Here is a 24,624-nt window from a genome sequence, read left to right on the forward strand (position 1 = left end):
TGGCTTGGGAAATGTCACTTAATCTTTCTGGTTTCCGTCTCTTGGTTTATGAGGTGCAGGATTTGAGCTAGATGCTCTCAATGTAAGATACCTCTGCTAAGAACCGGCTACATGAGAGAACTTTCTGGAAACACCCCTGGCAGCATTACTGGTGTTTCACCAGTACTGAATTAGAATAACAGCATGTACACCTCTCAACATTCCCTGAGTGCAATTGAGATAATGAGCAAATAGACGGAGGAGCCATTTTCTCTTCAGCATCTTCATTACTGAATAAAATGAGTAATGATCTTTTGCCAAAAGGCAGTCTCTGCTCCAGGGGATTCTCTTTTCTGGAATGAGATTACTTATTTGCTCAAGAGAGTTTTTATCTTGACAAAAAATAAATAAAATTTTCTTAACAGTTGACTAACATTTCCTCAACAATTGTGTATTTAGTTTTCTTTTTTTAATAGAAACATTCTTTTTAAAAAAATTACCTTGCATCGGTCTCTTGCAGGTGATTTGAAAGAGGCTGGACTTTATGATGCAGAGTTTTCAAGAGTTAAATCTGCTGAGCCCAAGGAAGAGCATTTTTGTGTTGCATGTTAGAATACTTGCTATTTGACATCCTAATTAAAACATCTACAGCTACTTTCAGAATAGCTGATAGAGATGTTGACCTTGGTAGCCAGCGTCAGATTATATGGTTTATGGATGAGCAGTCCTCTTATGTCCCTGTTTTCTTTTTATGTCTTTCGAAATGCGCTTCTGTCCTCATCACTCGCCGCCATGCCACCTGGCCCCCCTCCCACGGAGGCTTCTGGAGGCTTCCATTCAAGGGCCTTCCCCTCACCCTTGTCCAACCCGAGCAAGTCAGAGCTGACTGTATCAGGAGCGCCCTCTTGAGGACAGACTTGTTGAGGGAAACTAAAGAAGTTTTTTCTTCAGTTCAGCGCTGCACACCGTGTTACATCTCAGTGCAGAGGAGAAAGAATGGATTTCATGAGACACAAAAGTTCGTTCATTTTTGTTTTTCTGGCCTTTGTTTCCATCAGGTCAGCCACCATCCGCCTATCTCTGCGTGTCACGCTGAGTCTGGAAATTTTGTTTTCTGGCAAGGTAATGTGCTAATATATTTGACTTCCATTATACTATGTAATATGTTATACTGATTTATTTTATTCAGGAATTGCTATCAGTTCTTACTAAGATCAAAAGTGGTCCCTGGATTTGGGTCTGGTTAGAAGGATCAGCTCCACTTGCTCTTGTTTCTCATCTCTCACTTAGTTTTTCCTTTTTAAAAAATCCTGTCTTTATCTGTGCCATCTCCGTTTAATTCTGTAACTTTATCTTACTTAAAAATCATTTGAAATGCCTCACATATTTCAAGAGACACTAAATATTTACAGTTGTTTATCAGAGTGTAGACAGCAGAGAGATTTTCTGCTTTTGTGAAACTTAATTGCTGAAGTTGTATTTTAAATTGCTTACTTCTTTTCATTATTGAGGTGATTGTTCCTAAAATTTTGTTCCGTTTATATTTTGAGTTGGGGGTGGGTGGATAAATCTTCTAAAGAATAAATAAGGCTGTAGATATTTCCTAAATGGATTAATTTTGTTAATATCTCCATAGAAGAAAAATATAAGCATCCTAGGTTTTTAGACAGTGAGCACATACACATTTCAAAAATATTTTTCTCTGCTACCAGTGATATCACATGTTGTCTTTACACACACACACACACACACACACACACACACACACACACAGTCTACAAAACTTTAAAAGTACGGCCGGGCGCAGTGGTGGTTCACATCTGTAATCCCAGCACTTTGGGAGGTCGAGGTGGGCGGATCATGAGGTCAGGATATCGAGACTATCCTGGCCATAGTGAAACCATATCTCTACTAAAATACAAAAAATTAGCCAGGCGTGGTGGCGTGCGCCCGTAATCCCAGCTACTCAGGAGGTTGAGGCAGGGGAATCACTTGAATCCGGGAGACGGAGGTTGCAGTGAGCCGAAATCATGCCACTGTGCTCTAGCCTGGCAAAAGAGCAAAACTCTCTCTCAAAAAAAAAAAACAAAAAACTTTAAAAGTACAAAACAGTATACTGTCACCCCCTTCCCCAGCCACCCAGTTTCTCTCTCTGGAGGCAGTCCGTATTTCCAGTTTAAAGTGACAAGTACCATGGTTTTCTTTCTTCACCTTTGCTATTAAAGTTTAAAATTAAAACTGCTCTATCACTAAAGCCTTCTATAAATATTCTCGTACGGGTCCTAGCTTCCTAATTGCTAAATCTAACTCATGCTATAAGCACCTCTTCCTTGTTTTCTTCAAAGTTGGATTTTTTTGACGAGTGGGGTCTTCTCGAAGAAGTTCTGTGTGCTCCCTATGTTACATGCTCCCCTTCTCAGCCCTTCCTGAGCATCTTTCTCCTTCTCCTAGGCCATCCTTCCCCAAAAGCCTTTTCCTGAGCAATCCACCTATTTCCATGGGCCTAGGAATCCCACATCTTGCTTTGTAACCCATGCTGACATTTCTCTGCCTTTTATGTAGGTCATGTAAACCAGTTTCATTTGTTGTGATTGTAGGTGTAGTTGGACTTAAATCTGCCCTCTTGATATTTCTTTTCTGTTTGTCACATCTGTTCTTTGTTCTCCTTTTCTTCTTTCTCTCCCTTTTGGATTGAATAATTTCTGTCATTCTCTTTCATCTCCTCTGTTAGCTCTTAGCTATACTTACCTGTTTTGTTTCTTGTTAAAGTTGTTACTTTAGGATTTATGTTATATATTTTTAATATCATCAAATAACTGTTATGCCAGTTTCACATATAGTGAGATTTACAGAAGTATACTTCCATTTTTCCCTCCCAACCTCTCTACTATTTTTGACGTGTATCTTATGTATATCATAAACCATGTAGTACATTGTTATTACTCTTGCTTTAAACAGCCAGCTATCTTTTTTTTCTCTTGGTAACAATTTTATGAACATATCACTTACATACTGTACCATTCACCCAGGTAAAGTATACAGTTCAATGATTTTTATTATATTCACAGAATTGTGAATTTAATAAACTTTGCAGTTATCAGCACAGTTAATTTTAGAATGTTTTCATCACTCCAAAAAGAATCCTCTTTAGCAAATATTACCCTCCCCATCTGCCACCTGCCCCATTAACGGTTCCCAGCCTATACATTTGCCTGTTTGGGCATTTTATATAAATAGGATTATACAATATGAGGCCTACCGTGCTTGCTGGTCCCAGCCCGACCTGTCTCACCTGGACCCCAGCCAGGGCTCCCCACTGTCCCCGCTGCTCCCACCCTTACTTCCCTGTGGTCTGTATATCCTCAGTGCAGCAGCCAGATGGGACCCTCTCACTGTTCTTTTCTTATTCCCTGGCTTCTCTGTTGGTACTACCATTCATGCAAGTTAGAGAAACTGACATTGTTTGTAAATTCTCCCTTTTCAATCTGTATCTAATTTGTCACCTTGTTCTGCCTATTTCTACTTCCTTGGTTTTTCAGGGCTCGCTGACTTCCCCATGTCTGTTGTCATGGTTCCCTTCATGCCTGTTTGTTATCCTCTGGGCAATTGCAGTAGCCTCTTGTCACCTTGCTTCTCTTCTCTCCTACTCCTGTTCCATTCTCCATATGGCTTCCAATTGCCTTTGCAAGGTCCATGTCTAATCCCATCAGAGGCCTGATTATTTCCACTCAGTGCACACAAACCAGACTTCTTAGCCAGGCTTGGAGAGCCCACTGTTTTTCGTTCTTAGTCTTTTTTTTTTGAGACAGAGTCTCACTCCATCACCCAGGCTAGAGTGCAGTGGTGTGGTCTCGGCGCACTGCAACCTCCACCTCTCCAGTTCAAGTGATTCTTCTGCCTCAGCCTCCCAAGCAGCTGGGACTACAGACGCCCACCACAATGCCCGGCTAATTTTTCTATTTTTAGTAGATATAGGGCTTCGCCATGTCGGCCAGGCTGGTGTCGAACTCCTGACCTCAGGTGATCCACCCGCCTTGGCCTCCCAAAGTGCTGGGATTACAGGCGTGAGTCACCTCGCCTGGTCTTATTCTCAGTCTTTCTACTCTTCTCTCTAGACAAGACAACCTGAGACCTATAGGACAGAACCACAGTATGTTTTCCTATACTTCTGTCCCCTTGGTCAAGCTGTTTATTTGATCTTAAATTGCTTTTTCTCTGCCTAGTGAACTCCTGCGTATTCCTCAAAGCCCCATTTAGATGGCCCTTTCTGACAAGCCTCTTCTGATGCTTTCTCCAAGCAGGTTCATCACTCCTTCTTCTCTGGTTTCATTTTACCTTATAACACACTTAAGTTATAGCCTGGACCTCTCTGTATGCTTACTACTTGTTTTCACTCCTGTTTGCCTTTCATGCTGTTAATGCATTCATGGGAAGGACTTTATCTTATTATTTTAGTTTCCATGGTTCTGCTCCAAGGGCCCATGGTGTTGGTACTTACATTTTATGAAAAGTAATCCTAACCAATAATTGACTTAATTGTGAAGAGGTGCTACTATATAGTGATTGAATATTTATCTAGCCTGCAAACTATTTGATCTACCTACCTCTCCTGCTAAAAATGTAATATTTGGTATTTCATTTCAGATGTGAGATGGAAAAACAAATTCTGGGGCAAATCCATGGAAATTGTTCCAATTGGCACAACCCATGTGACTCTGCCAGCGTAAGTTCTGTGATTAAGGAGCTTTATAAAATTTAGGGCCAAGATTTTGCTTTTTAGACAGGATGCCCACCCTCCCCCACCCTTGCCAATTGCATTGAGTGCCTGTTTTTTCTTTAATCTGTCTGGCAGTAGGTTTAAATGTTCCTTCTTTTGGCAAGCTCACTTTTTAACAGTGTTTCTCTTTTAAATGCAAATGCCTCCTGGAGAGCAAAGTTCCCTGAATAGATACTTATTAAAACTCATTTTCTCTTCCTAACAAGATTAAGAATGGTGGTTTTGGCTAGGTGTGGTGGCTCACACCTGTAATCTCAGCACTTTGGGAGGCCAAGGCAGGTGGATTGCTTAAGCCCAGAGTTTAAGACCAGTATGGGCAACTGGCAAGACCCTGTCTCTAGAAAAAATACAAAAATTAGGCATAGTGGTGGCATGCACCAGTGGTCCAGCTACTCAGGAGGCTAAGGTGGGAAGATCAGTTGAGTCCAGGGAGGTTGAGGCTGCAGTGAGCTGTGATCATGCCACTGCATTCCAGCCTGGGTGATGGAGTCAGACTTTGTCTCAATTTTAAAAAAAGTGTTTTTCCCTTATTGTGCTGTTGTTTTGCTGTCAAAATCCTTTTTAAGAAAGGTATGGCCTTGATCTGATAGGGTTGATCAATACTTATTTATAAAGCAAGGTGCTTCTGAGCAGGGACTCTGGAACTGGACTGCTGAGATTCACCTCTCACTCTGGCACATACTAACAGCGAATTCCCTGGGCAGGTTACTTCACCTGTCTGGTCACCAGTTTCCCCATCTGGAAAATGAAAATAATAAACCACCTACTTCCTATAGCTCTTAACGAAGATTAAACAGATAATATACATAAAACACCCAAGATAGTACTTAGTGTAAGGCTGGTTGCCTTGCCGGGAGCATGGACCCCCGCCCTCCCTACCCCTCTGCCGGGAGCTTGGACACACCCCCCCCCCACACCGGGAGCCCGGAAAAAAGCCCCGCCAGGACCTGCCCGATACCATTTTGTCCCATCTGGGCCCCACTCCCCGCCTGCCATTTTGTCCCATCCTGGCCCCACTCCCTGCCATTTTGTCCCATCCGGGCCCCACTCACCTTGGGCACAACCAATCAAACGCCTCCACTCCCTATAAAACCCCACATCTGAGAGGAGTCTGCGCTACTTCTCCGGCCCCTCCTGTCAGGCCGCAGAACCTCGTCCGGGAGTCTGAATAAATTCCTTTGCATTGGATCTTTTTGTGCTGGCCTCAAGTTTCTTCCTTTTAAACTCGGTGAGGACAAACCTTACACTTAGCACATTGCATATGTTTTGTAAGTATTTGGTCTTACTAGTAATACCATTTTCCTCATAATTAGTATTGAACTCCATAACTAATATCTGAATACTTTCTCATCATAAAGAATGCAGGCAATATATATTTAGTAAATTGTATAAAACCTTCATCCCTTCCTCAAGCTTCCCTTTCCTACTTCGGCAACATTAGACAAGCCCCTCTGGCTCTGAATTGCCTCCTCTGTCAAAGGAGGGAGTGGGCTCTTGCAGGAGACCACCAGCTTCTAGTGAAGCCTCTGGTAGCCTCCAGAGTGCAGAGAGTCTGGATGCTGTCATCCACTGTGGCGTGCACGCCTCCTTGGAGAGTGGAAGCTCCTGGAAAACCCGGCATGGTGTAGACACTCAGCCAGTGTTGCTTCTGTGAATAAAGGGATGGGTAATGCATTACATGACCTTTTTTATAGAATAGCAGTGTGTGTTTGTATTTGCTGCTGGCTTTTCTGGAAATTGGTACTTTTGCTTTTTCCTTTTTAGTTTTGGGGATCATTTTGAGTGGAACAAAGTGACCTCTTGCATCCATAACATCTTAAGTGGGCAGAGGTGGATTGAGCACTATGGAGAGATTGTCATCAAGAACCTGAATGATGATTCCTGCTACTGCAAAGTGAATTTTATAAAGGTAACTCCAGTGGCTCTCTGAGCTCTGACTCTGGAAGGGCTGTGGCAGAGCCAGGGCCCCAGAGCACAGGGCATTTGAGAGCTTTTTCACCTTCACCTTTGTGCCAGCAGGCAAACAATGCTGCAGCTCCCTGGTCCCAGCTGCACCTCTGTCACCTAGACCAGGGCAGTGGCCCCTCCTGGCCTCTTACTTCTGTAGGGTCTGTCCTCAGTACAGCAGCCAGAGAGACCCTTTTAAAACATAAATCTCTGTGCTGCAGTATGGATGCACGTTGACAGCATTATGTTGAGTGAAATAAGTCAGCCCCAAAAGGACGAATATTACATGATTCCACTTCTGCGAGATCCACAGAGAAAGAAGGCAGAATGGGGCTGCAGGAAGGAGGAAGGGGGAATTAGTGTTGAATGGGTACAGAACTTCAGTTTGGGAAGATGAAAACGTTCTAGAAATATATAGTGGTGATGGTTGCACAGCATTGTGAATGCATTTACTGCCACTAAATTGTACCCTTAGAAATGGTTAAAATGGTCAATGTTACATTACGTATGGTTTATCACAACTTTTTAAGAAAAAGTCATGCTGTACCACTTTGAGCAAAATCCCCCAAAGTTTCCGTCTTTCTCGGAGTGCAGCCTGTATCCTTATGGTTTCCCACCAGGCCCTGCACAGGCTACACTCCCCATCCCCATCCTTTCACGCACATACTTGCACACTTGCAGATACACACACACGTACACACAGGCCACCTCATTCCTCTCCAACCTGAGCTTCTCTTATTTTTTCCTCCTCTCTTTTTCCCACTGTCCTCTGGCCACACTGGCCTTCTTTCTCTTTCTTCATTTGCTTCTGCTTGGGCCACTGTCCCCAGATCCTTCCATCACCAGCCCCATCCTGTCATTCACTCCCTGTCCTGTCTGTCCCATTTTCTCCAGAGTGCTTAGCACCATCGGAAGTGAGCCTGCTCATTGTTGCTGTGCTTATTTTCTGCTCTCCATACCCTCCTCATCATCCCTGACTCCAGAAGAGCAAAACCTAGTCTATCCTGCTCACTTCTGTAGCCCTGATGCCTGAAATGGTGTCTGACACACGTGAGAGACTCATAAACATTCAGAGAATAAATGGAAAGATTGGCCAGAGGCAAAAACTATGGAATAGTCTCTTTATCATTTTAACCATTTTAACAGCCTTGCTGGGCAGCCCTCCCTGCTTTCTCTCCCTCCTAGATTCCTTCTTGCTCTTAAAAATTGTGTATCATTAAAACAGCTTTAAAACATTACCCTCCTCAAGGAATATTTGCATTTAACAGAGATTGAAATAATAAGCAGAGAGGTGAGGTTTTATCGTGGAACTTCATGCAGTACCTTTCTGCACCACCTGTAACCTATAGGGAATGATTAGGAAGAGGTGGATTGGGATCTTGATTACATCCTTAAACTGGGTTATAGACAGACATAAAGCCCATAATGACCTTAATGTGGGACAAAATAAAAATGACCCTGCCTTGAAAGCTTTGTCTAAGCTTTCTGCAAACAGAAACAAAAGGCAGCCGGAAGCAGGGATATATGACCTGTGACCCAGGTGAAAGCCACGTAGCTCTCAACATTTCCCCAGGAAGTGTGTTCCACTCCAGTACCTACCACATCCACTTACAAGCAAGAGAATTGGTTTTGTAGTCATTAGAGAGGAACACTGGGCGTGTCTGGTGTTGGAAGAGAAGCTGCAAGTGGATGCCACACTCACCTGTGGAAGTTGGCAATGTCCCTTGGAGGCTTCCAGCAAGTTCTCAGCACTGGATTTGTTGGCAGATATCTCTAAGGGAAAATCTGATACCTGCTTCAGAATAAACTTAAGAAGCCAGGTGCCATGGCTGATACTGTAATCCTAGCACTTTGAGAGGCTGAGGCAGGAGGCTCACTTGAGGCCTGGAATTTGAGACCAGCCTGGGCAACATGGCAAGACCTCATCTCTACAGAAAATTTAACAATTAGCCAGACATGGTGGCATGAACCTGTAAGTCCCAGCTGCTGGGGAGGCTGATGCCAAAGGAGCACCTAAGCCCAGAAACTTGAGACTATAGTGAGCTATGATTGCCTCACTGCACTCCACCCTGCACCCTGGGGAACAGAGTAAGACCCTGTATCAAAAAAAAAAAAAAAAAAAAGAATAAACTTAAGAGTCTCAATAGTCTATTTTTTTTGTGTGTGGGGGGGTGCTTTTCCCTCATTCTTACATGGCTGGAAAACTCAACTTTAAATTTCTAATTCAGCTGAGACACTTCGGTTTCCCACCCTTACATTTTTACCACAGCCCTGAAATGGAGAAGCTGAACTACCAGAATCTGACCTGAAAATGCCATTCAACTTTATTGGTTTCCAAATATGGATTCTGTTTCAGCTGAAAATAGTACTAGGGTTTTTTGATTTATGGAGAAATGCCTTCCCTTCGCTGTTCTTTCACAGAGATTTTTAGGGCAGCCAGGTAATTTAAAAAAAAAAAAAAAATCAACTCTAGGGAGCTAGAGCTCCCTCTGCTGGCTACATTGTGGTACTATATAAAATCCTCTGCACTGGGCTGGCCTGAGCTGAGCTGAACTGAGCAGAATAGAGTGCAAGATTGCCTTGCAGACTAGGACCAATACACAGCGAGAATATCCACACTACTCACCTGATGTATAGAGACTGAACCTTTTCTTTTTCTTTTCCTTTTTTTTGAGATGGAGTCTTACTCTCCGCCCAGTCTGAAGTGCAGTGGTGTGATCTCGGCTCACTGAAACCTCTGCCTCCCGGGTTCAAGTGATTCTTGTGTCTCAGCCTCCCAAGTAGCTGGGATTACAGGTGCCCACTACCACAGCTGGCTTATTTTTGTATTTTTAGTAGAGATGGGGTTTCACCATGTTGGACAGGCTGGTCTTGAACTCCTGACCTCAAGAGATCCACCCACCTTGATCTTCAAAAGTGCTGGGATTACAGGAGTAAGGCACTGCACCTGGCCAAGAACTGAGACTTCTCTTGCATTGTATGTAGCAGAGGTAGAAATAAAAATGTATCTTACACAAATACTAGTTGAGTTACAAACTGTAGATAGTTAACCATTTATTTTTATTAAATAACCAAAGGTATGATTTTTTTAAAGCCAAAATCCAGGCATAAAAACAGATGTATAGAACAATGGAACAGAATAGAGAGGTCAGAACTAAATCCATGCATTTATAATTAATTGTTTTTTGACAAAGGTGCCAAGAGCACGCAATGGGGATAGGACAGTCTCTTCAGTAAATGGTGTTGGAGAGCCTGGATATTCACATGCTGAAGAATGAAATTAGAACTTTATACCATATACAAAAATCAACTCCAAAAGGGCTAAAGACTTACAATAAGACCTGAAACTGTAGAACTACTAAAACAGAAACATAAGGGGAAACGATTAGTAATGTTGGTAAGGGCAATTATTATTTTTGGATATGACCCCAAAAGCACAGATAACAAAAGCAAACATAGACAAATGGGATTATATAAAACTAAACAGCAAATTAAACAATCAATACAGTAAAACCTACCGAATGGGAGAAAATATTTGTAAACTATACATTCGATAAGAAGTTAATACAAAAAAAATATAGGGAACTTAATAGCAAGAAAACAATCTAATTTAAAAATGGACAAAAGACCGAAGAGACGCTTCTCAGAAGAAGACATACAAGTGGACAGCGGATACATGAGGAAAAAATGATGAACATCAATCATCATCAGGGAAATGCAAATTACAAGCTAATTCAAGGTGGTAACCTTGTATCTGTTAGAATGGCTATTATCAAAAAGGTAAGAACATGTTCAGGAGGATATGGAGAAGAGGAATCACACACCATTCGTGGAAATGTAAATTAGCACAGCCAATATAGAAAACAATGGAGTTTCCTTAAAAAATTAGAAATGGAATTACCCTATGAGCTAGCAATCCCACTGCTGGGTGTATGTCCAAAGGAAATGATATCAGTATGTTGAAGAGATACCTGCATCTCCATGTTCATTGCAGCACTCTTCATAATGGCCAAGATAGGTAAACAGCTTCTGTATCCAACAATGGATGAATCAGTAAAGAAAATGTGGCACATGTATCACAGCGGAAAACTGGCCTTTAAAAAGAAGGAAATCCTGTCATTTGCAACAACATAGATGAACCTGGAGGATGTTAAGTGAAATAAGCCAGACACAGAAAGACAGATGCCACCTAATCTTACTTCTGTTTGGAACCTAAGAGTTTATCTCACAGAAGCAGAGGGTAGAACAATGGTTAACATGGGTTTGCCGAGGGTCAAGGGGAGGATTGGGAAATATAGGCCAAAGGATCCAAAATTGCAGTTAGATGGAAAGAATTAGTTCAAGAAATCGATTGTACAACATGCTAACTATTGTTATAACAACGTGTTGTATACTTGCAAATTGCTGAGAGTTTTTCTTTTCTTTTTTTTTTTTTTTGAGATGGAGTTTCGCTCTTGTCGCCCAGGCTGTAGTGCAGTGGCGCAGTCTCAGCTCATCGCAAACTCTGCCTCCCGGGTTCAAGTGATTCTCCTGCCTTAGCCTCCCGAGTAGCTGGGATTACAGGCATGCACTGCCATGCCTGGCTGATTTTGTATTTTTAGTACAGATGGGGTTTTTCTGTGTTGGTCAGGCTGGTCTCGAACTCCTGACCTCAGGTGATTTACCCACCTCGGCCTCCCAAACTGGTGGGCTTACAGGCATGAGCCACCACGCCTGGCCGCTGAGAGAGTTTTATTTTTGGATATGACCCCAAAAGCACAGACAAAAAAGCAAACATAAACAAATGAGATTATATCAAACTAAACAGAAACGAAAACAATCAGTACAGTAAAGAAACAACTGGCAGAATGGTAGAAAATATTTGTAAACTATACATCCGATAAGACATTGATATAAAAATGTGTAGAGAACTCAATAGCAAGTATTATCATCATAAGTAAGTATGTAAGGTAATACCTATGTGAATTAGCTTGATTTAGCCATTCCACAGTATATACATGTTTCAAGACATTATGTTGTACATGATAAATATATAAAATTTTTGTCAGTTAAACAGAACTCAGAACTAGCAAACTAATACGCAGTATAGAACCACTCTTACAGTTCTCTCTCTAGCTTTTCCTTCTTTCCTCAGTATCTGTAATAAGCTGATGCTAAAGAACTAAGCCAACAACTCTCATTTGAATCCTAGGCGAAATACTGGAGCACTAACGCCCATGAGATTGAAGGCACAGTGTTTGACAGGAGTGGAAAAGCGGTTCATCGGCTGTTTGGGAAATGGCATGAAAGCATCTACTGCGGCGGTTCCTCCTCTTCTGCTTGTGTATGGAGAGCAAGTGAGTGTCTGGGTTTGTGGACCCCAGGCTGCGAGTGGGTGGATGGGCAGGCATGGCAAAAGAAGCCACACAGGACAGGGCCGCTGTCTGTTCAGCGTCTCCAGCCTCTTCTGCTTTTAACTAGGCTAGAGGTGTTGGCTCTCTTTCCTTCATCCAGTCTTCATCTCCTTGTCATGCTTACTTATAGCAACACCTTGTTGGGCTGCTGGATGCCGGTTCTTAACCCCAGAACAAGCATTGCTAATCAGTGGGCATTCTCTGAGGGAATCTTCCAGTCCACGTGCATAACTGTACTGGGCACTATGAAAGAATATCAGTGAAATGCAAGAAGTCATTCTACAGCACGGACAAAGAGGAAAGTGTTCCTGGAAAAGCAGTGAGCCAGGAGATCTACAAAAGTTAGCTATCCCCAGGCTGACCTAACCCCGGAAACCATCCTCATCACTCCTGTGATTCCAGAAGGGTGCTGAGCTCTTGGAGCAGATGGGGACAGAAGAGCTAGGGAACCCCAGCTTTCCTCAGGATGTCCCCACCACATTTTAACATCTTATTCCATCTTCTAAGTCAGAAAATTATGTTGTTTCCAAGTCACAGCCATATTGTAAAGCCAATGTTCTGAGATAGACCTGTTAGGATGCTATAGGCAGGTAAAAACCAAACAGAAAACCTTCGACTTGTGGCTTAAACCATTAGGCTATGTGCTATTACATAACCGTAAGTGAGGCAGCCGGTGGCCCCAGGGGTATTACGTAGGCAACTTACCTGTGTCAAGGACACACATAGCAGTGAGGATACATTCTGCTACCCTCAGTGCGCTGTGATATCTCCCCTGATGGATGAAAAATGGTTGTTACCATTCAGTGTCATACCCCTGCATGACAGCATACCAACCATGTAACGAGAGGACAAAAGAGCTTTTTTCTCCTGTGCCTCTCTTTTCTCAGGAATATTTTCTAAGATCCCCCAGCAAATGGAACTTTACATCACATCAGCCTGCAGTGGGTTCAGACCCATCTATGAACCAGTCGTGGGCAACAGGGTAGGCAAGAGAGATTCAGATGTCTTAGATTCATCCCCAGTAAGGGCACAATGCCACTTGAACAGAATCAGTATTCTGTTAGCAAGCAAGAAAGAGAAATGATGATCAAGTGGGCAGCCAACAGTGGCTCTTTCAGTGGGTAGCTGCCACATCTCCCACCATTGTAGAGGTTGCCATGAAGCTAGAAGGAACTGGCACTGGTGGAAGCCTTCCTAGCTTCAGAGGCACCATGAAATTTTGCAAATGGCGCAGTCTCTCTCCTTTGCTTAAAGTATGCATCACAGATGAGAACTGCCATCCTGTCTCAGTGTTAAAATACTACCTTGATAAAGCAACGCTGTTTAAATTTTTGTTCCTGTCATTATTCCTTGACTTTATGTCTCTCTTGGTGGTGAACATCCCTGGCCCATCTTTAAGAAGAAGCACCATCTTCACTCCCTGGTGGCTGGAGAGTGACCAAGACCCATAGGAACTTTGCTACTGTTTTTCTGCTTAGGATACACAGAGAATTAGACTAGTTACGTGGAAGACTTCTGAAGATTCAAAAAATGGATCCCAGCCAGGCATAGTGGCTCGTGCCTGTAATCCCAGCACTTTGGGAGGCCAAGTGGGCAGATTGCTTAAGGCCAGGAGTTCAAGACCATCCTGGACAACATGGAAAAATCTTGTCTCTACTAAAAATACAAAAATCAGCCAGGCATGGTGATGTGCACCTCCTGTAGTCCCAGCTACATGAGAAGCTGAGGCATGAGAATCACTTGAACTCTGGAAGTAGAGTTGCAGTGAGCCGAGATCGTGTCACTGCACTGGTGACAGAGTAAGACCCTTTTGAGAAAAAAAGCGTGGGGGCCGGTGGGGGGGAGTGGTCTGCCAAAGAGTTCTTGGAAAGCATTTAGGCTATGAGTGGATCTCAGTCTACATTCGATTTACACAATATATAAATTTCGGTATGTTTAGCTTGAAAAGTTGGAATTCCAGTTAGGGCAATGCACCTAATGTTTTAAAGATGTAAGATTGCGGGAAGGCAAGAATTGGTAAAAAGGGCAGGAATGAAAGAAAATAAAAACATTGATTAACTATTGCTGTGTGTTCAGCACCATTCTAGGTACTAACAGAATCAGGATAATTTGACATCACTTAAATAAAATCGGATTCTCTAGAGTGAGAATCAGGAAAAATGGACCCAGAGCTTATATTTGCATGTTTATTTATTATTATTTATTTATTTATTTTTGAGATGGAATTTCGCTCTGTTGCCCAGGCTGGAGTACAGTGGCACAATCTCAGCTCACTGCAACCCCTGCCTCCCAGGTTCAAGCAATTCTTCTGCCTCAGCCTCCCTAGTAGCTGGGATTATAGGCACCTGCTACCACGCCTGGCTATTTTTTGTATTTTTAGTAGAGACGGGGTTTCACCATGTTAGCCAGGATGGTCTTGAATTCCTGATCTCAGGTGATCCGCCCGCCTCAGCCTCCCAAAGTGCTGAGATTACAGGTGAGCCACCATACCTGGCCTATTTATTATTACTATTATTATTTTTTGAGATGGAGGTTCACTCTTGTCACCCAGGCTGGAATGCAGTGGCGCAATCTTGGCTCACTGCAACCTCTGCCTCCCAGGTTCAAGTGATTCTCCTGCCACAGTCTGATTATAGGCACCTGCTACCACGCCTGTCTAATTTTTGTATTTTTAGTAGAGACAGGGTTTCGCCATGTTGGCCAGCCTGGTCTCGAACTCCTAACCTCAGGTGATCCACCCACCTCAGCCTCCCAAAATGCTGGGATTACAGGCATGAGCCACCGTGCCTGGTCTAGCATGTTTATTTTAAAATCAAATTATTTTCATAGTTTAAGCACTACAGAAACTTCACAGCATTGTATAAATTTGCTATCTGACCACACATAGAAGTCCACATCCCTGTAGACAGAAGAAAAATTATAGAGAAGAAAATTTGTAGAGAAATTTTCAGCACCTGTTCATTAGTCAGAATATTTTAACAGAAATGGAAGGGAGCTGAGAGATAAAAACTGTAGCTAGCCTGAGATGAAAAAGGTGAAGGAATTAAAATGTAACATAAACGACATGCAAGTTAGGGGTGAATGATTTATTTTCTTCTCAGATCCAATGCCAAAAGGCTATGAGCAATACTATGGCTTCACACAGTTCGCACTGGAATTAAATGAAATGGATCCATCGTCAAAGTCTTTATTGCCACCTACTGACACTCGATTTAGGCCAGACCAGAGGTAAGGATTCTTTAAAGATTTTTCTCTCCAGAGATTTAAAACCCTTTACAAAAAGTCTTATTAACAACCTTCAGGCCACCAGAGGCACCTGAGAAAGATAGAAAATGCCATCAGGCATTGAGAGGTAGGGGGGCTTTAAACTATTGTATCACGGAGGAAATGGGGCCCAGTGAGGATCCAGGTGTGGCATGGCCTTTTATTACCACCCATAAAGCCCCATTTCTACTGAAACACCAGAAAAGGTGTTTATATTGAAGAGTTGTACTGCATGCAATAATAAAGAACTTAGTGTGTATTTGAAAGGGTAAAAAGCATCCAGCTCCCCTGAGCCCTCAAATTTAAATTATTTTAGTGCACTGAGATCTAACTGCTGATCCTAGGTTGCTGCTCACAAGCTGTGTGATACATGGTAGGTCTTTTAATCTTTCCCAGCCTCAATTTCATACTCTGTAAAATGGAAATAATAATGTCTCCCTTAAGGCCTTTCTAATTAAGGCTCAAAATCTAGAGGCCCAAGGAAAGAAAAGATTGCTACATTTGGCTTTATTAAAAATAACACTTTGGGAGGGCCAGGCAGGTGGATCACTTGAAGTCAGGAATTCAAGACCAGCCTGGACAATATGGTGAAACCGCATCCCTACTGAAAATACAAAAATTAGCCAGGCGTGGTGGCACATGCCTATAGTTCCAACTACGTGGGAGACTGAGGCACAAGAATCGCTTAAACCCAGGAGGAAGTGGTTGCAGTGAGCCGAGATCACGCCATTGCACTCCATCCTGGGTGTCGAAGTGAGACTCTGCCCCCACAACAAACAAACAAACATAAGCTCTTCTTTGTGGCAAAATAAATAAAACTATATAAGGTCAGAAGATAAATGACAAATGAAGAAGTCCATATCCGCAACTTGTATCATGATTTTTTTAAATTGCCTCTAGAAATTTAGTAATAGATCAACCCCTTAGAAAAAATGAACATATGCAGGTAAATTTGTTTTGCAGGGATTGAACACTATTGTTAGCAAGTATGTAAAAAAGATGTGAAACAGTTTCTATATGTCAACTGTAACAGTATGTCCCAAACGGGCACATCCCACTAATAATTTTATTTTAAAGAAAGCCATACATAGAATGCTTCAAGCTGTCTTGCTGTGCACATTATGCTTGTACTGTTTTGTGCAGTTTGTCTGCTTTTTTAGGGAAATTTTTTTTGTGTAAAATCTATTACAGTTGTGTTTCTTAAATTGAGCCTAAGGATGGAGTTAACTGGAAATATACAGTATGTATTAATAATGTATGTGGTGCTTAAAGAATGGTAAGCATTGTTAATTTCTGTAATGAATGTTTTCAATTAAATTATCTTAAGTTTGTGTTTAAAAGAAAAAGGGAAAATGAACAGTCTACAAAATAGGAAATGCAGATATCCCTTAAACATGTGAAAAGATGCTCAGCCTTAGTCATAATAAGAAAAATGCAAATTTAAAAAGTCATGTCAACATCCCATTTTTTAGCCTATCTGACTGGCAAAAATTCAGAAGTTTTATACACTCTGAGGTTATGGGAGAAAAGGGCACTCTCAATATTGCTGATGGGAATGTAAATTGCTATAATCCCCATAAAGGGCAGTTCAGTAATATATAAACTACACACTCACCCTTTCACCCAGCAATTTCACTTCTAAAAATTTCTCCTACAGATTTTTCCTACTTACTCGTATAGTATGATGGATATACAGGGTCATTTATTGCAGCATTAATTATCACATTTAAAAAACTGGGAACGATTCAAATGTCTATCCATAGGGAATTGTCTAAATAAATTCAGATACATCCACACAACTGGATATTATGTGGCTATCAAAAAATGAAGATGTCTATGTATATCCATGGAAAGATCTCTAAGATAAATTGTTAAATAAAAAGTAAAGCAAAACAGGAAATCAAGGGATAAATAGCATGCTACCATTCATATGTTTTAAATGGAGGGAGGGGTAAGAATATGTATCAATATTTGTTGATATACACATGAAGAATTTCTAGAAGGATGCAAAGGAAACTAGTAACTGGGTTTCCTAGGGTGGGAGGGTGAAGGTGGCTGGAGTTAGAGACAAGAAGAAAGGAAGACTTTGCTTCAAATTCTTTTTTGTTGATAGAATTTTTGAATCGTGTAAATATCACCAATTCAAAAAATATCTTCTCTGACTACTTCAAGATACTGATTAAAGGGTTGAGGGTGGGGTCTTACATATAGGAGAGGATTTTGAATATCCGGTCGTGGACACATGCAAGTTGAGTAGTAATGATTATTTTGTTTTCTTGAATTCATAGCCTTTAATTTTTTTCCTCTCAATGCCTCAGGTGTCTAGAAGAAGGGAACTTAGAAGAAGCTGAAATACAAAAGCAGAGGGTGGAACAGCTACAGAGAGAAAGGCGGCGGGTCTTAGAAGAAAATCATGTGGAGCACCAGCCTCGATTTTTCAGGTTTGTGCCTGGATTGAGTAGGTTTTTGGTTGATAGGTGGTGCCAACGCGTTATGCTTCTGGTTCGCAGAAAGTGAACAATACTGTGCCTTCCCCAGATGAGAGCGTTCTCCTTGCTTTTCCTGCTTCCTCCTGGGGAGTCTGCTCCTCTGTGCCAGGGCTGACTTCCCTGACACTTACCTTCAGGCTCTCCCTCTTGCTGACCTCAGGCAGGAATAGGACCTGCGTTTTTGCATTCCTTGAGCTTTCCCAGTGCCTCAACCAGTGAGTTTACAGAGGAGGTTCGCAGCGCCAGGCCAGCTTATTGAATTCACAGCTAAGGCTGGTCACTCGCATAGGCACAGTTTACACCATGACAGAGTTCATTCATGATCACTCCACAGTTAAGCAGTATGGAAATCCCAAGCAGTCTGTTTCTTGCATCGTAGAAGTTCCAATACACCTGGGCTTGCATTTGGAACATTTACAGTTATTTTTAAAATAACTTGCCAAGAAGGTCTTGTTAAGATAGATTTAAATTTTTAAAGAAGGTATGAGAGATCCACCTTTCACCTCCCTATCTCCTCTTTTAACTGAGTAGAAGCGAAAGCCCAAGGCACTAAGGGGGTCTATTGAAGGACTCAGTGGAATGTCCCGGGCTCGGGCCTGACTCTCCTCACTACCACACCAGGGCCTAAATGGTTTTAGTTTTTCTGTTTGTTCTTCTTTTAAAAAAGTTAAATAGGCATATGTAGAAAGCAGCAAGTTCCTGCTCTGCTCCACCCGCCCAGGTCCTGCTTCCAGGGCTATCACCTCTTCATTGTTTTAGGATGCTTTTTTGTTTGTGTTTGCGTTTGTTTTTAGTGGATGACAGAAGTACTTTGGGGAGGATTCAGTTACTAGTAACAGCAGCAGTAATACGATATGTATTCCAAAACATCAAAATAGTAACAAGTAAGGGTTTGTCTGGACAATATCATGCTCTTTTCCCTAAAGTTGATGTAGATTCTACTAGATGCCTTCGGATCATTTCCACAAATTCAGGTTATTAGTGATTGAAAATCAACTGGCCAAAATTTCATCCTGAAATATTCAAACTTCATTTAAACATTTAAAGAATAAGATGGAAATGTTACGTTCTTTTTTGAAAAAGGCAAGAAATAGAAAAATGGATAGATTAACAGACTTACTAATCCATTGATTTACTGATCAGTTGATAGGTAAGCACATAACATATACCTGTAAATAGGTTGGTTCTTTTTCTCCCATACATTGTCTAGTTTCATTTTTTAAAAAGAAAAACCTACAATTATAAAACTGTTCATTACAGTACTTTCTAGGATCATTAAAAATGGTACGTAACTAAAGTGTCTCAAGGACTGTTAAGGAGATTCACCAACTTGATTCAAATGAGGCTTTAAAGATGACCTTACAAAGCCTGCGGAGCTCTACAGGCTAAATGCAAGATACAGAATGTGGTTATGCTGTCATTGCAATCAGGAAGGAATTATGTCTGGAATGGAAAAGGATGGAGAGCTGCTTCAGCTGGGGCAACCATCACTCTTTTTCTTACTGACTGGCTATAAAATAATGATAGCATTAGATGGGGAAATTTTTTAAAATTGGAGAAGAAGCGAGAGTTGTTCAGCAGTAGCGGTCCTCCTTGGGACTGTTGAAATGAGAAACCTGGCAAAGAGATTTTGGAGAGGAATATGGGGACTTGGATGTTGTCATTAACACTTACTGAGGAACAACAACAAAATCACTGAAAATTCTAAGTGGAAGCTGGAGCTCAGACCAAATTGAGCCTCTTTATTTTAAAATAGTGAACTGTCTGATACGCAGATTGACTTATTTTTAAACTCGTCCCATTACTGGAACAGGGAAACAAGTGTGATAAAAAACCTACATTCCTGAGAGCGTGGGAAAACAGGCACTCTCCACTTTTGCTTCTAAAACATATGGTAATATCAGTCACCATCACAAATGCACATACTCTTTGACCCAGCCCTGCTAATTACAGGGATTTCTAATCTAACTATACTCACATACATACAAAATAACATATGCTGAGCTACAGTTTAAAAATAACGTAAGTACCCATCAGTAGGGTACCTATTAGGTAAATTGTGGTCCATCCATACAATGGAATATCATACAACTGTATAAAAAGAAAATGAGGAATCCCTTATTGCTGGAGTCACCAAACTTTTCCTATGAAGAACAAATGATAAATATTATTGGTTTTGTGGGCCTTCAGGTTTTAGTAGCAGTTATGCAGCCCAGCTGTTCAGCACTGAAAGCATCCATAAACAATATTTAAACAAATGGACATGGCTACGTTCCAATAAAACAGTATTTCAGAGATAGGCAGAAGGCTGGATTCGACCCTTGGGCCATAGTTTGCCGACCCTTGCCTTATTGTACTAATCGGAAATGATCTCCAATATATTTCATTATGTCAAAGCTGGAAGGATAGAACAGTGTCTGGTACAATATTATGTCACAATGAGAGGGGATAGAGTGTGTGTGTTCCTGCACAAATGGACACACACACACGGAATTTCCCTGAAAGAATGAAGCTGACAACATCCCTACCTCTGAGGAGAAGAATCAGGAGTCTAGGAGAGATGGGGAAGAGAAAAACTCGAAGCAGTATATCCTTTTGTGCTCTTTGAATTTTGGTCTACGTCATATATTCTCTATTCAAAGAATAGAAAATCAGGACTAATCTCTCCAGACTCTATGGCTTCCAGTCCTTTTTTTTGTTTTGTTTTGTTTAATGTTAACCACTTCCTATGCACAACCTTGTTGACGTGTAGCTTTTGTGCAGTCATTCCCAAGGTGGTGTCAGTCATGCAAGTCATGTTTTGTATCCGACAGACTCTCCCTGCATCCTCCTTCTCTCAGAAGCACCACTTTCACAGACTCTAAGTTTGAGAAGTCAAAGTCAAGAGTAACAAAATAGGCCAGGCACGGTGGCTCATGCTTGTAATCACAGCTCTTTGGGAGGCCAAGGCAGGTGGATCACCTGAGGTTAGGAGTTTGAAACCAGCCTACCCAACATGTTGAAACTCTGATTCTACTAAAAATACAAAATTAGTTGGGCATGGTTACGCATTCTTGTAGTTCCAGCTACTCGGGAGGCGGAGGCAGGGGAATCGCTTGAACCTGGGAAGCAGAAGTTGCAGTGAGCCGAGATCACACCACTACACTCCAGCCTGGGTGACAGAGCCAGACTCCGTCTCAAAAAAAAAAAGGAGTAACAAAATGATTTCCAGATTTCCATTTCCCAGAATTTCCAGTCCAACACTGGGATGCTGAATGCATGTGGGAATGAGGATTGGGAAAGCAGAGAGGTTAGGAAAGAAAGAGACTTGAGAATATGATGCTGGTTTTGAGTCTGCAAGAAATTGTTTCCTCTTTCACAGGAAATACATCGATGACTCTTGGGTGAGCAACGGCACCTATTTGGAACTTAGAAAAGATCTTGGTTTTTCCAAACTGGACCATCCTGTCTTGTGGTGAAAAAGTAAAGAAGAAAGATAACGTTAGTGTATTTCTCCTGTGTTTGCTTCCTGAAGCAGCACAAACCTGTGTTTATATATTTAAAAGATACTCTAGGATGATCACTTGTGCTTAGCTTAGCATTGTAACTGTTTAAGTCTATATTTTCCTCAATGGGTTTCTTTACAATTTCAAATGTTACCCTGATTGTTTATATGAATGTAGAACACCTTGATGTTTCTTTTTATATGTAAACTAATAAAAATGGAAGATTGAGTGTTCATGTGTGAGTTAAAAAAAAAGAAGCTTTAACACTAATTTTCCAAAGGTTAGGGAAGATTCCAATTAAATTTATGCCTTATAAAATTACGTTGTAGAAAAAAAAATCAACCTCTCCCAGGTGCATTAAGAAATAAGAATACCCAGGGTTACTCAACCATGCATAAGCTACCAAAGTTTAATTCGGTAGCTGAGATATCTTTTTGCCTCAGACAGCTCTTGAATTGCTCATACAGAACAATTCTGCTGGTGCTGGAGTCTGAAGAATATTTTCAGTTGCATTTTAGTGGTTAGGGAGAGGATATAAGATTAATGGAATGTATATTTTTATATAAGACGAATATGGCACCTTCTTGAAGAGGAAGCATTTGAACTTGTTTCTCCCTATAGTTCTGTTGCCTTATATGCAAAAGTGTACCCTCTTGCTCAGAGAAACTGTTGTTAATAAGAGAAAAAAATTCCAATTAATTAAATATTGTAATAGCATCCCAGAGAGACAGCAGGAAATTTCTCCTCAGTGAGAGCTGAATCCTTGAGAAGTTAAGAGACTGTTTCCTGCTTCCCACCCCACCCCTAGTTTTTTGACCCTCTGTTTGATCACATCCCTGTTGAGTATAGAATGTCCCAGTTTAATATAAAACATGTAGTTTATTCCACACAGCAGTTTGACTTTGTAAAAGTTTAGCAAAATAATGATTGTTCTGAATAACTCAACATGTTTTTCTTAAACGCTGTTTCCGTATTTTCTACCTCTTAATAAGCACCATATTTTAGATCTTGTATAAAAAGTTTGCCATCTGCCTTATAGACAAATGTAGAGAATTGATGTTCTTGCTTTTTGTTGTGTTCTGGCAAAGCTTTAAGTAAGTGTCTTACCCCTTTCCTATACTTTCTTGTTATCCATATCACTCTTTTGTGAGTTTTGCAGCAGTCTTGAATAATACAAATTATAACTACTGAAAGAGGAAACTTTGTCTTCTTAAATGCGTTATTTCAATTTACAATAATATAATTTGTGTAGTAGTTGAATTGTGTTATCAAAGCAATTCAACCTTCTGCCCAGATGACATTAAACCAGAGCCTAATTGTTAAGTCTTTTATTCTCAAGTCCATAGCAGTCCTATGGAACATCAAGTATAATGATACGGTATAAAGATTTCTCCAGAAAACACTTTTAGATACTTACATTCAGAGCATATCAAATGTTATGAATGAAGAGTAAAATAATTACAGGAAAAGAATGCATGATTTTTCATTGTCACACCAAATAACCAGTTGGACAATATTGCATTTTCAAAATGGAGAGTTATTTAAAGTGGATCTATAGCCTTCTGGAATCCACGCATGACTGGCATTTTAAAACAACTCATTAAATATGGGATTCATTTTATCGAGATGCCAAGATGAACACAATGTGAATATCATTTCCATTTCTAAGCAGTTGAATGACACAGTCAGATTCTTTGGTGTGTGCTTTGTTCTTTTCATTGCAAGCATTTATCCAAATTCTGCTCACAAACATGAGGAAGCAGGCTGTAGATTTAAGGGCACTCAAGGGGAAAACAAATGTAGTTTCCACAATGTGTGGGTAAATGTAGAATCTTAGTAATATTGGCTGTTAAATTGGCCTGCTCCAGAGACTGGCTCAAAAAAGAAAGAAGCAACAAAAACAAAATGTACAGCCTGCAGGGATGTAGCGTTGTCATGTGGCATTTGGAAATTCTTTAATTATCCTAATGTTATTATTTCTGTTGCCCTTATGCTTTATTTTAGAGTCCCAAGGACAACAGGACTAAATATCACCTCTCTAGTCATCTTATTTGAGATGAGGATGGGGATGAATTAAAATATGATACAGAACTATGTGCAGATTTTAAAATCTAACTAGTCAGTACTAGCATCTATAAAGGGCTTTTCTGAAATTTAAACAGGTTGGTGATGCATCCTGATATTATAAGCTTAAAACTATCTTGAGGGGGAAATGGCTTCTTTTTTCCTTCTGTCCCTTTTCTGAAAATCATCTTTCCACCAAATTTGTGTCTCTAGGACATTTTATAGTTTTAAGAGAAAGAAACAGAAACGTGGCATCATTTGGGAAGAACCAACATACAATTTAATTTTCTGGAATTTAAATCTTCTGGTTAAATAATACTAATCACTGTCCCATTTGAGTTACATGTTTTAACCTCTTTTTTTTTTCCTACTTATTCCATCCAAAACTTCTGGTGAAATACACAGAAATTCTTGGAAATGGGACTTTGTGCAGGTAACCACCACCCTGCACTTCAGGTGATGTTCCTGTCATAGCTATCTACTACCCCACACTGCAGGAAATCCATTCAGAAATGAGCTAACAGTCTCCAGTGTAGCAGGAGAGCCAATCAGGTCCCTCCCCAGGCCCCTGAGCATCCCACGGCTGGTATTCCCTTGAGTCGTAGGTATGTATTAATAATAAAGGCCTCAATGCAGCTTCTCCATGTAGTTCTTCTCCTAAAGCCAGGTGGATTCTGGTCCTAACTAAAGAGATGAGAGTTCACTTGAGGGCAAGAAGTACCCAGGGTGCCCTAACAGCCCCACAGTTGTCTTGTGCTTCCTGTGAGACTCCCTGGGGGCGAATATTCAAACTAATATTTTGTAAATGTTTACTTCATTTAGGCTGCTGCTCTTCTCATGTTCTGCTTTAATTACTTGCAGTAAGTCATTTGCTTGGGCTTCAAGCACTGTCCTCATTCTCCATCTTCCAGATTTATCATGAGTGATCTTGTTATACTGTTAATGATGTCAAGCCTAAAATAAAAATAATAAATTATTTGGCTGTTGAACTTTGATGTAGGCCTACTACATACACTATAAGTTATGCCTTCCGGCTATCATGGAATCTCCACAGACCTTTTCGTTATAAGTAGAAGCAATAAGAAGTTGTCCTTATGATCTTAGGAATAATAGTTCCAATGTATTGGCATAATTTGTTTGAATGTCTTTGATTTTCATATTAACATCGGCATAAATCTATTTTTGCTACCAGATGATAGCTATTTTCATTTGCTCAGTTTTCCTCT

The 24,624-nt window shown here is 40.9% G+C and overlaps 1 protein-coding gene across 8 annotated transcripts in view; it reads left to right on the plus strand.

Moving 5' to 3' along the window:
* Window positions 1-21,563, plus strand: part of OSBPL3 (oxysterol binding protein like 3) — a 194,066-nt gene extending 172,503 nt beyond the window's left edge. For 7 of the 8 annotated variants that reach the window (XM_064380535.1, XM_064380534.1, XM_064380533.1 and 4 more), the window contains 6 exons: window positions 1,038-1,101; window positions 4,624-4,702; window positions 6,521-6,665; window positions 11,895-12,039; window positions 15,198-15,324; window positions 17,679-21,252. In XM_064380535.1, coding sequence (XP_064236605.1) covers window positions 1,038-1,101; window positions 4,624-4,702; window positions 6,521-6,665; window positions 11,895-12,039; window positions 15,198-15,324; window positions 17,679-17,877 — 759 coding nt within the window. In that variant the 3' untranslated portion in view covers window positions 17,878-21,252. Of the gene's footprint in view, window positions 1-1,037; window positions 1,102-4,623; window positions 4,703-6,520; window positions 6,666-11,894; window positions 12,040-15,197; window positions 15,325-17,678 lie in introns of all 8 variants that reach the window. The other variant, XM_021670153.2, reaches the window with a different exon arrangement.
* The last annotated feature ends 3,061 nt before the right edge of the window (window positions 21,564-24,624 follow it).

This window comes from Aotus nancymaae, unplaced genomic scaffold (assembly GCF_030222135.1).
Source record: "Aotus nancymaae isolate 86718 unplaced genomic scaffold, 86718_ANA_hifiasm-v0.15.2.pri h1tg000025l, whole genome shotgun sequence".
NCBI classification, from domain to species: domain Eukaryota; kingdom Metazoa; phylum Chordata; class Mammalia; order Primates; family Aotidae; genus Aotus; species Aotus nancymaae.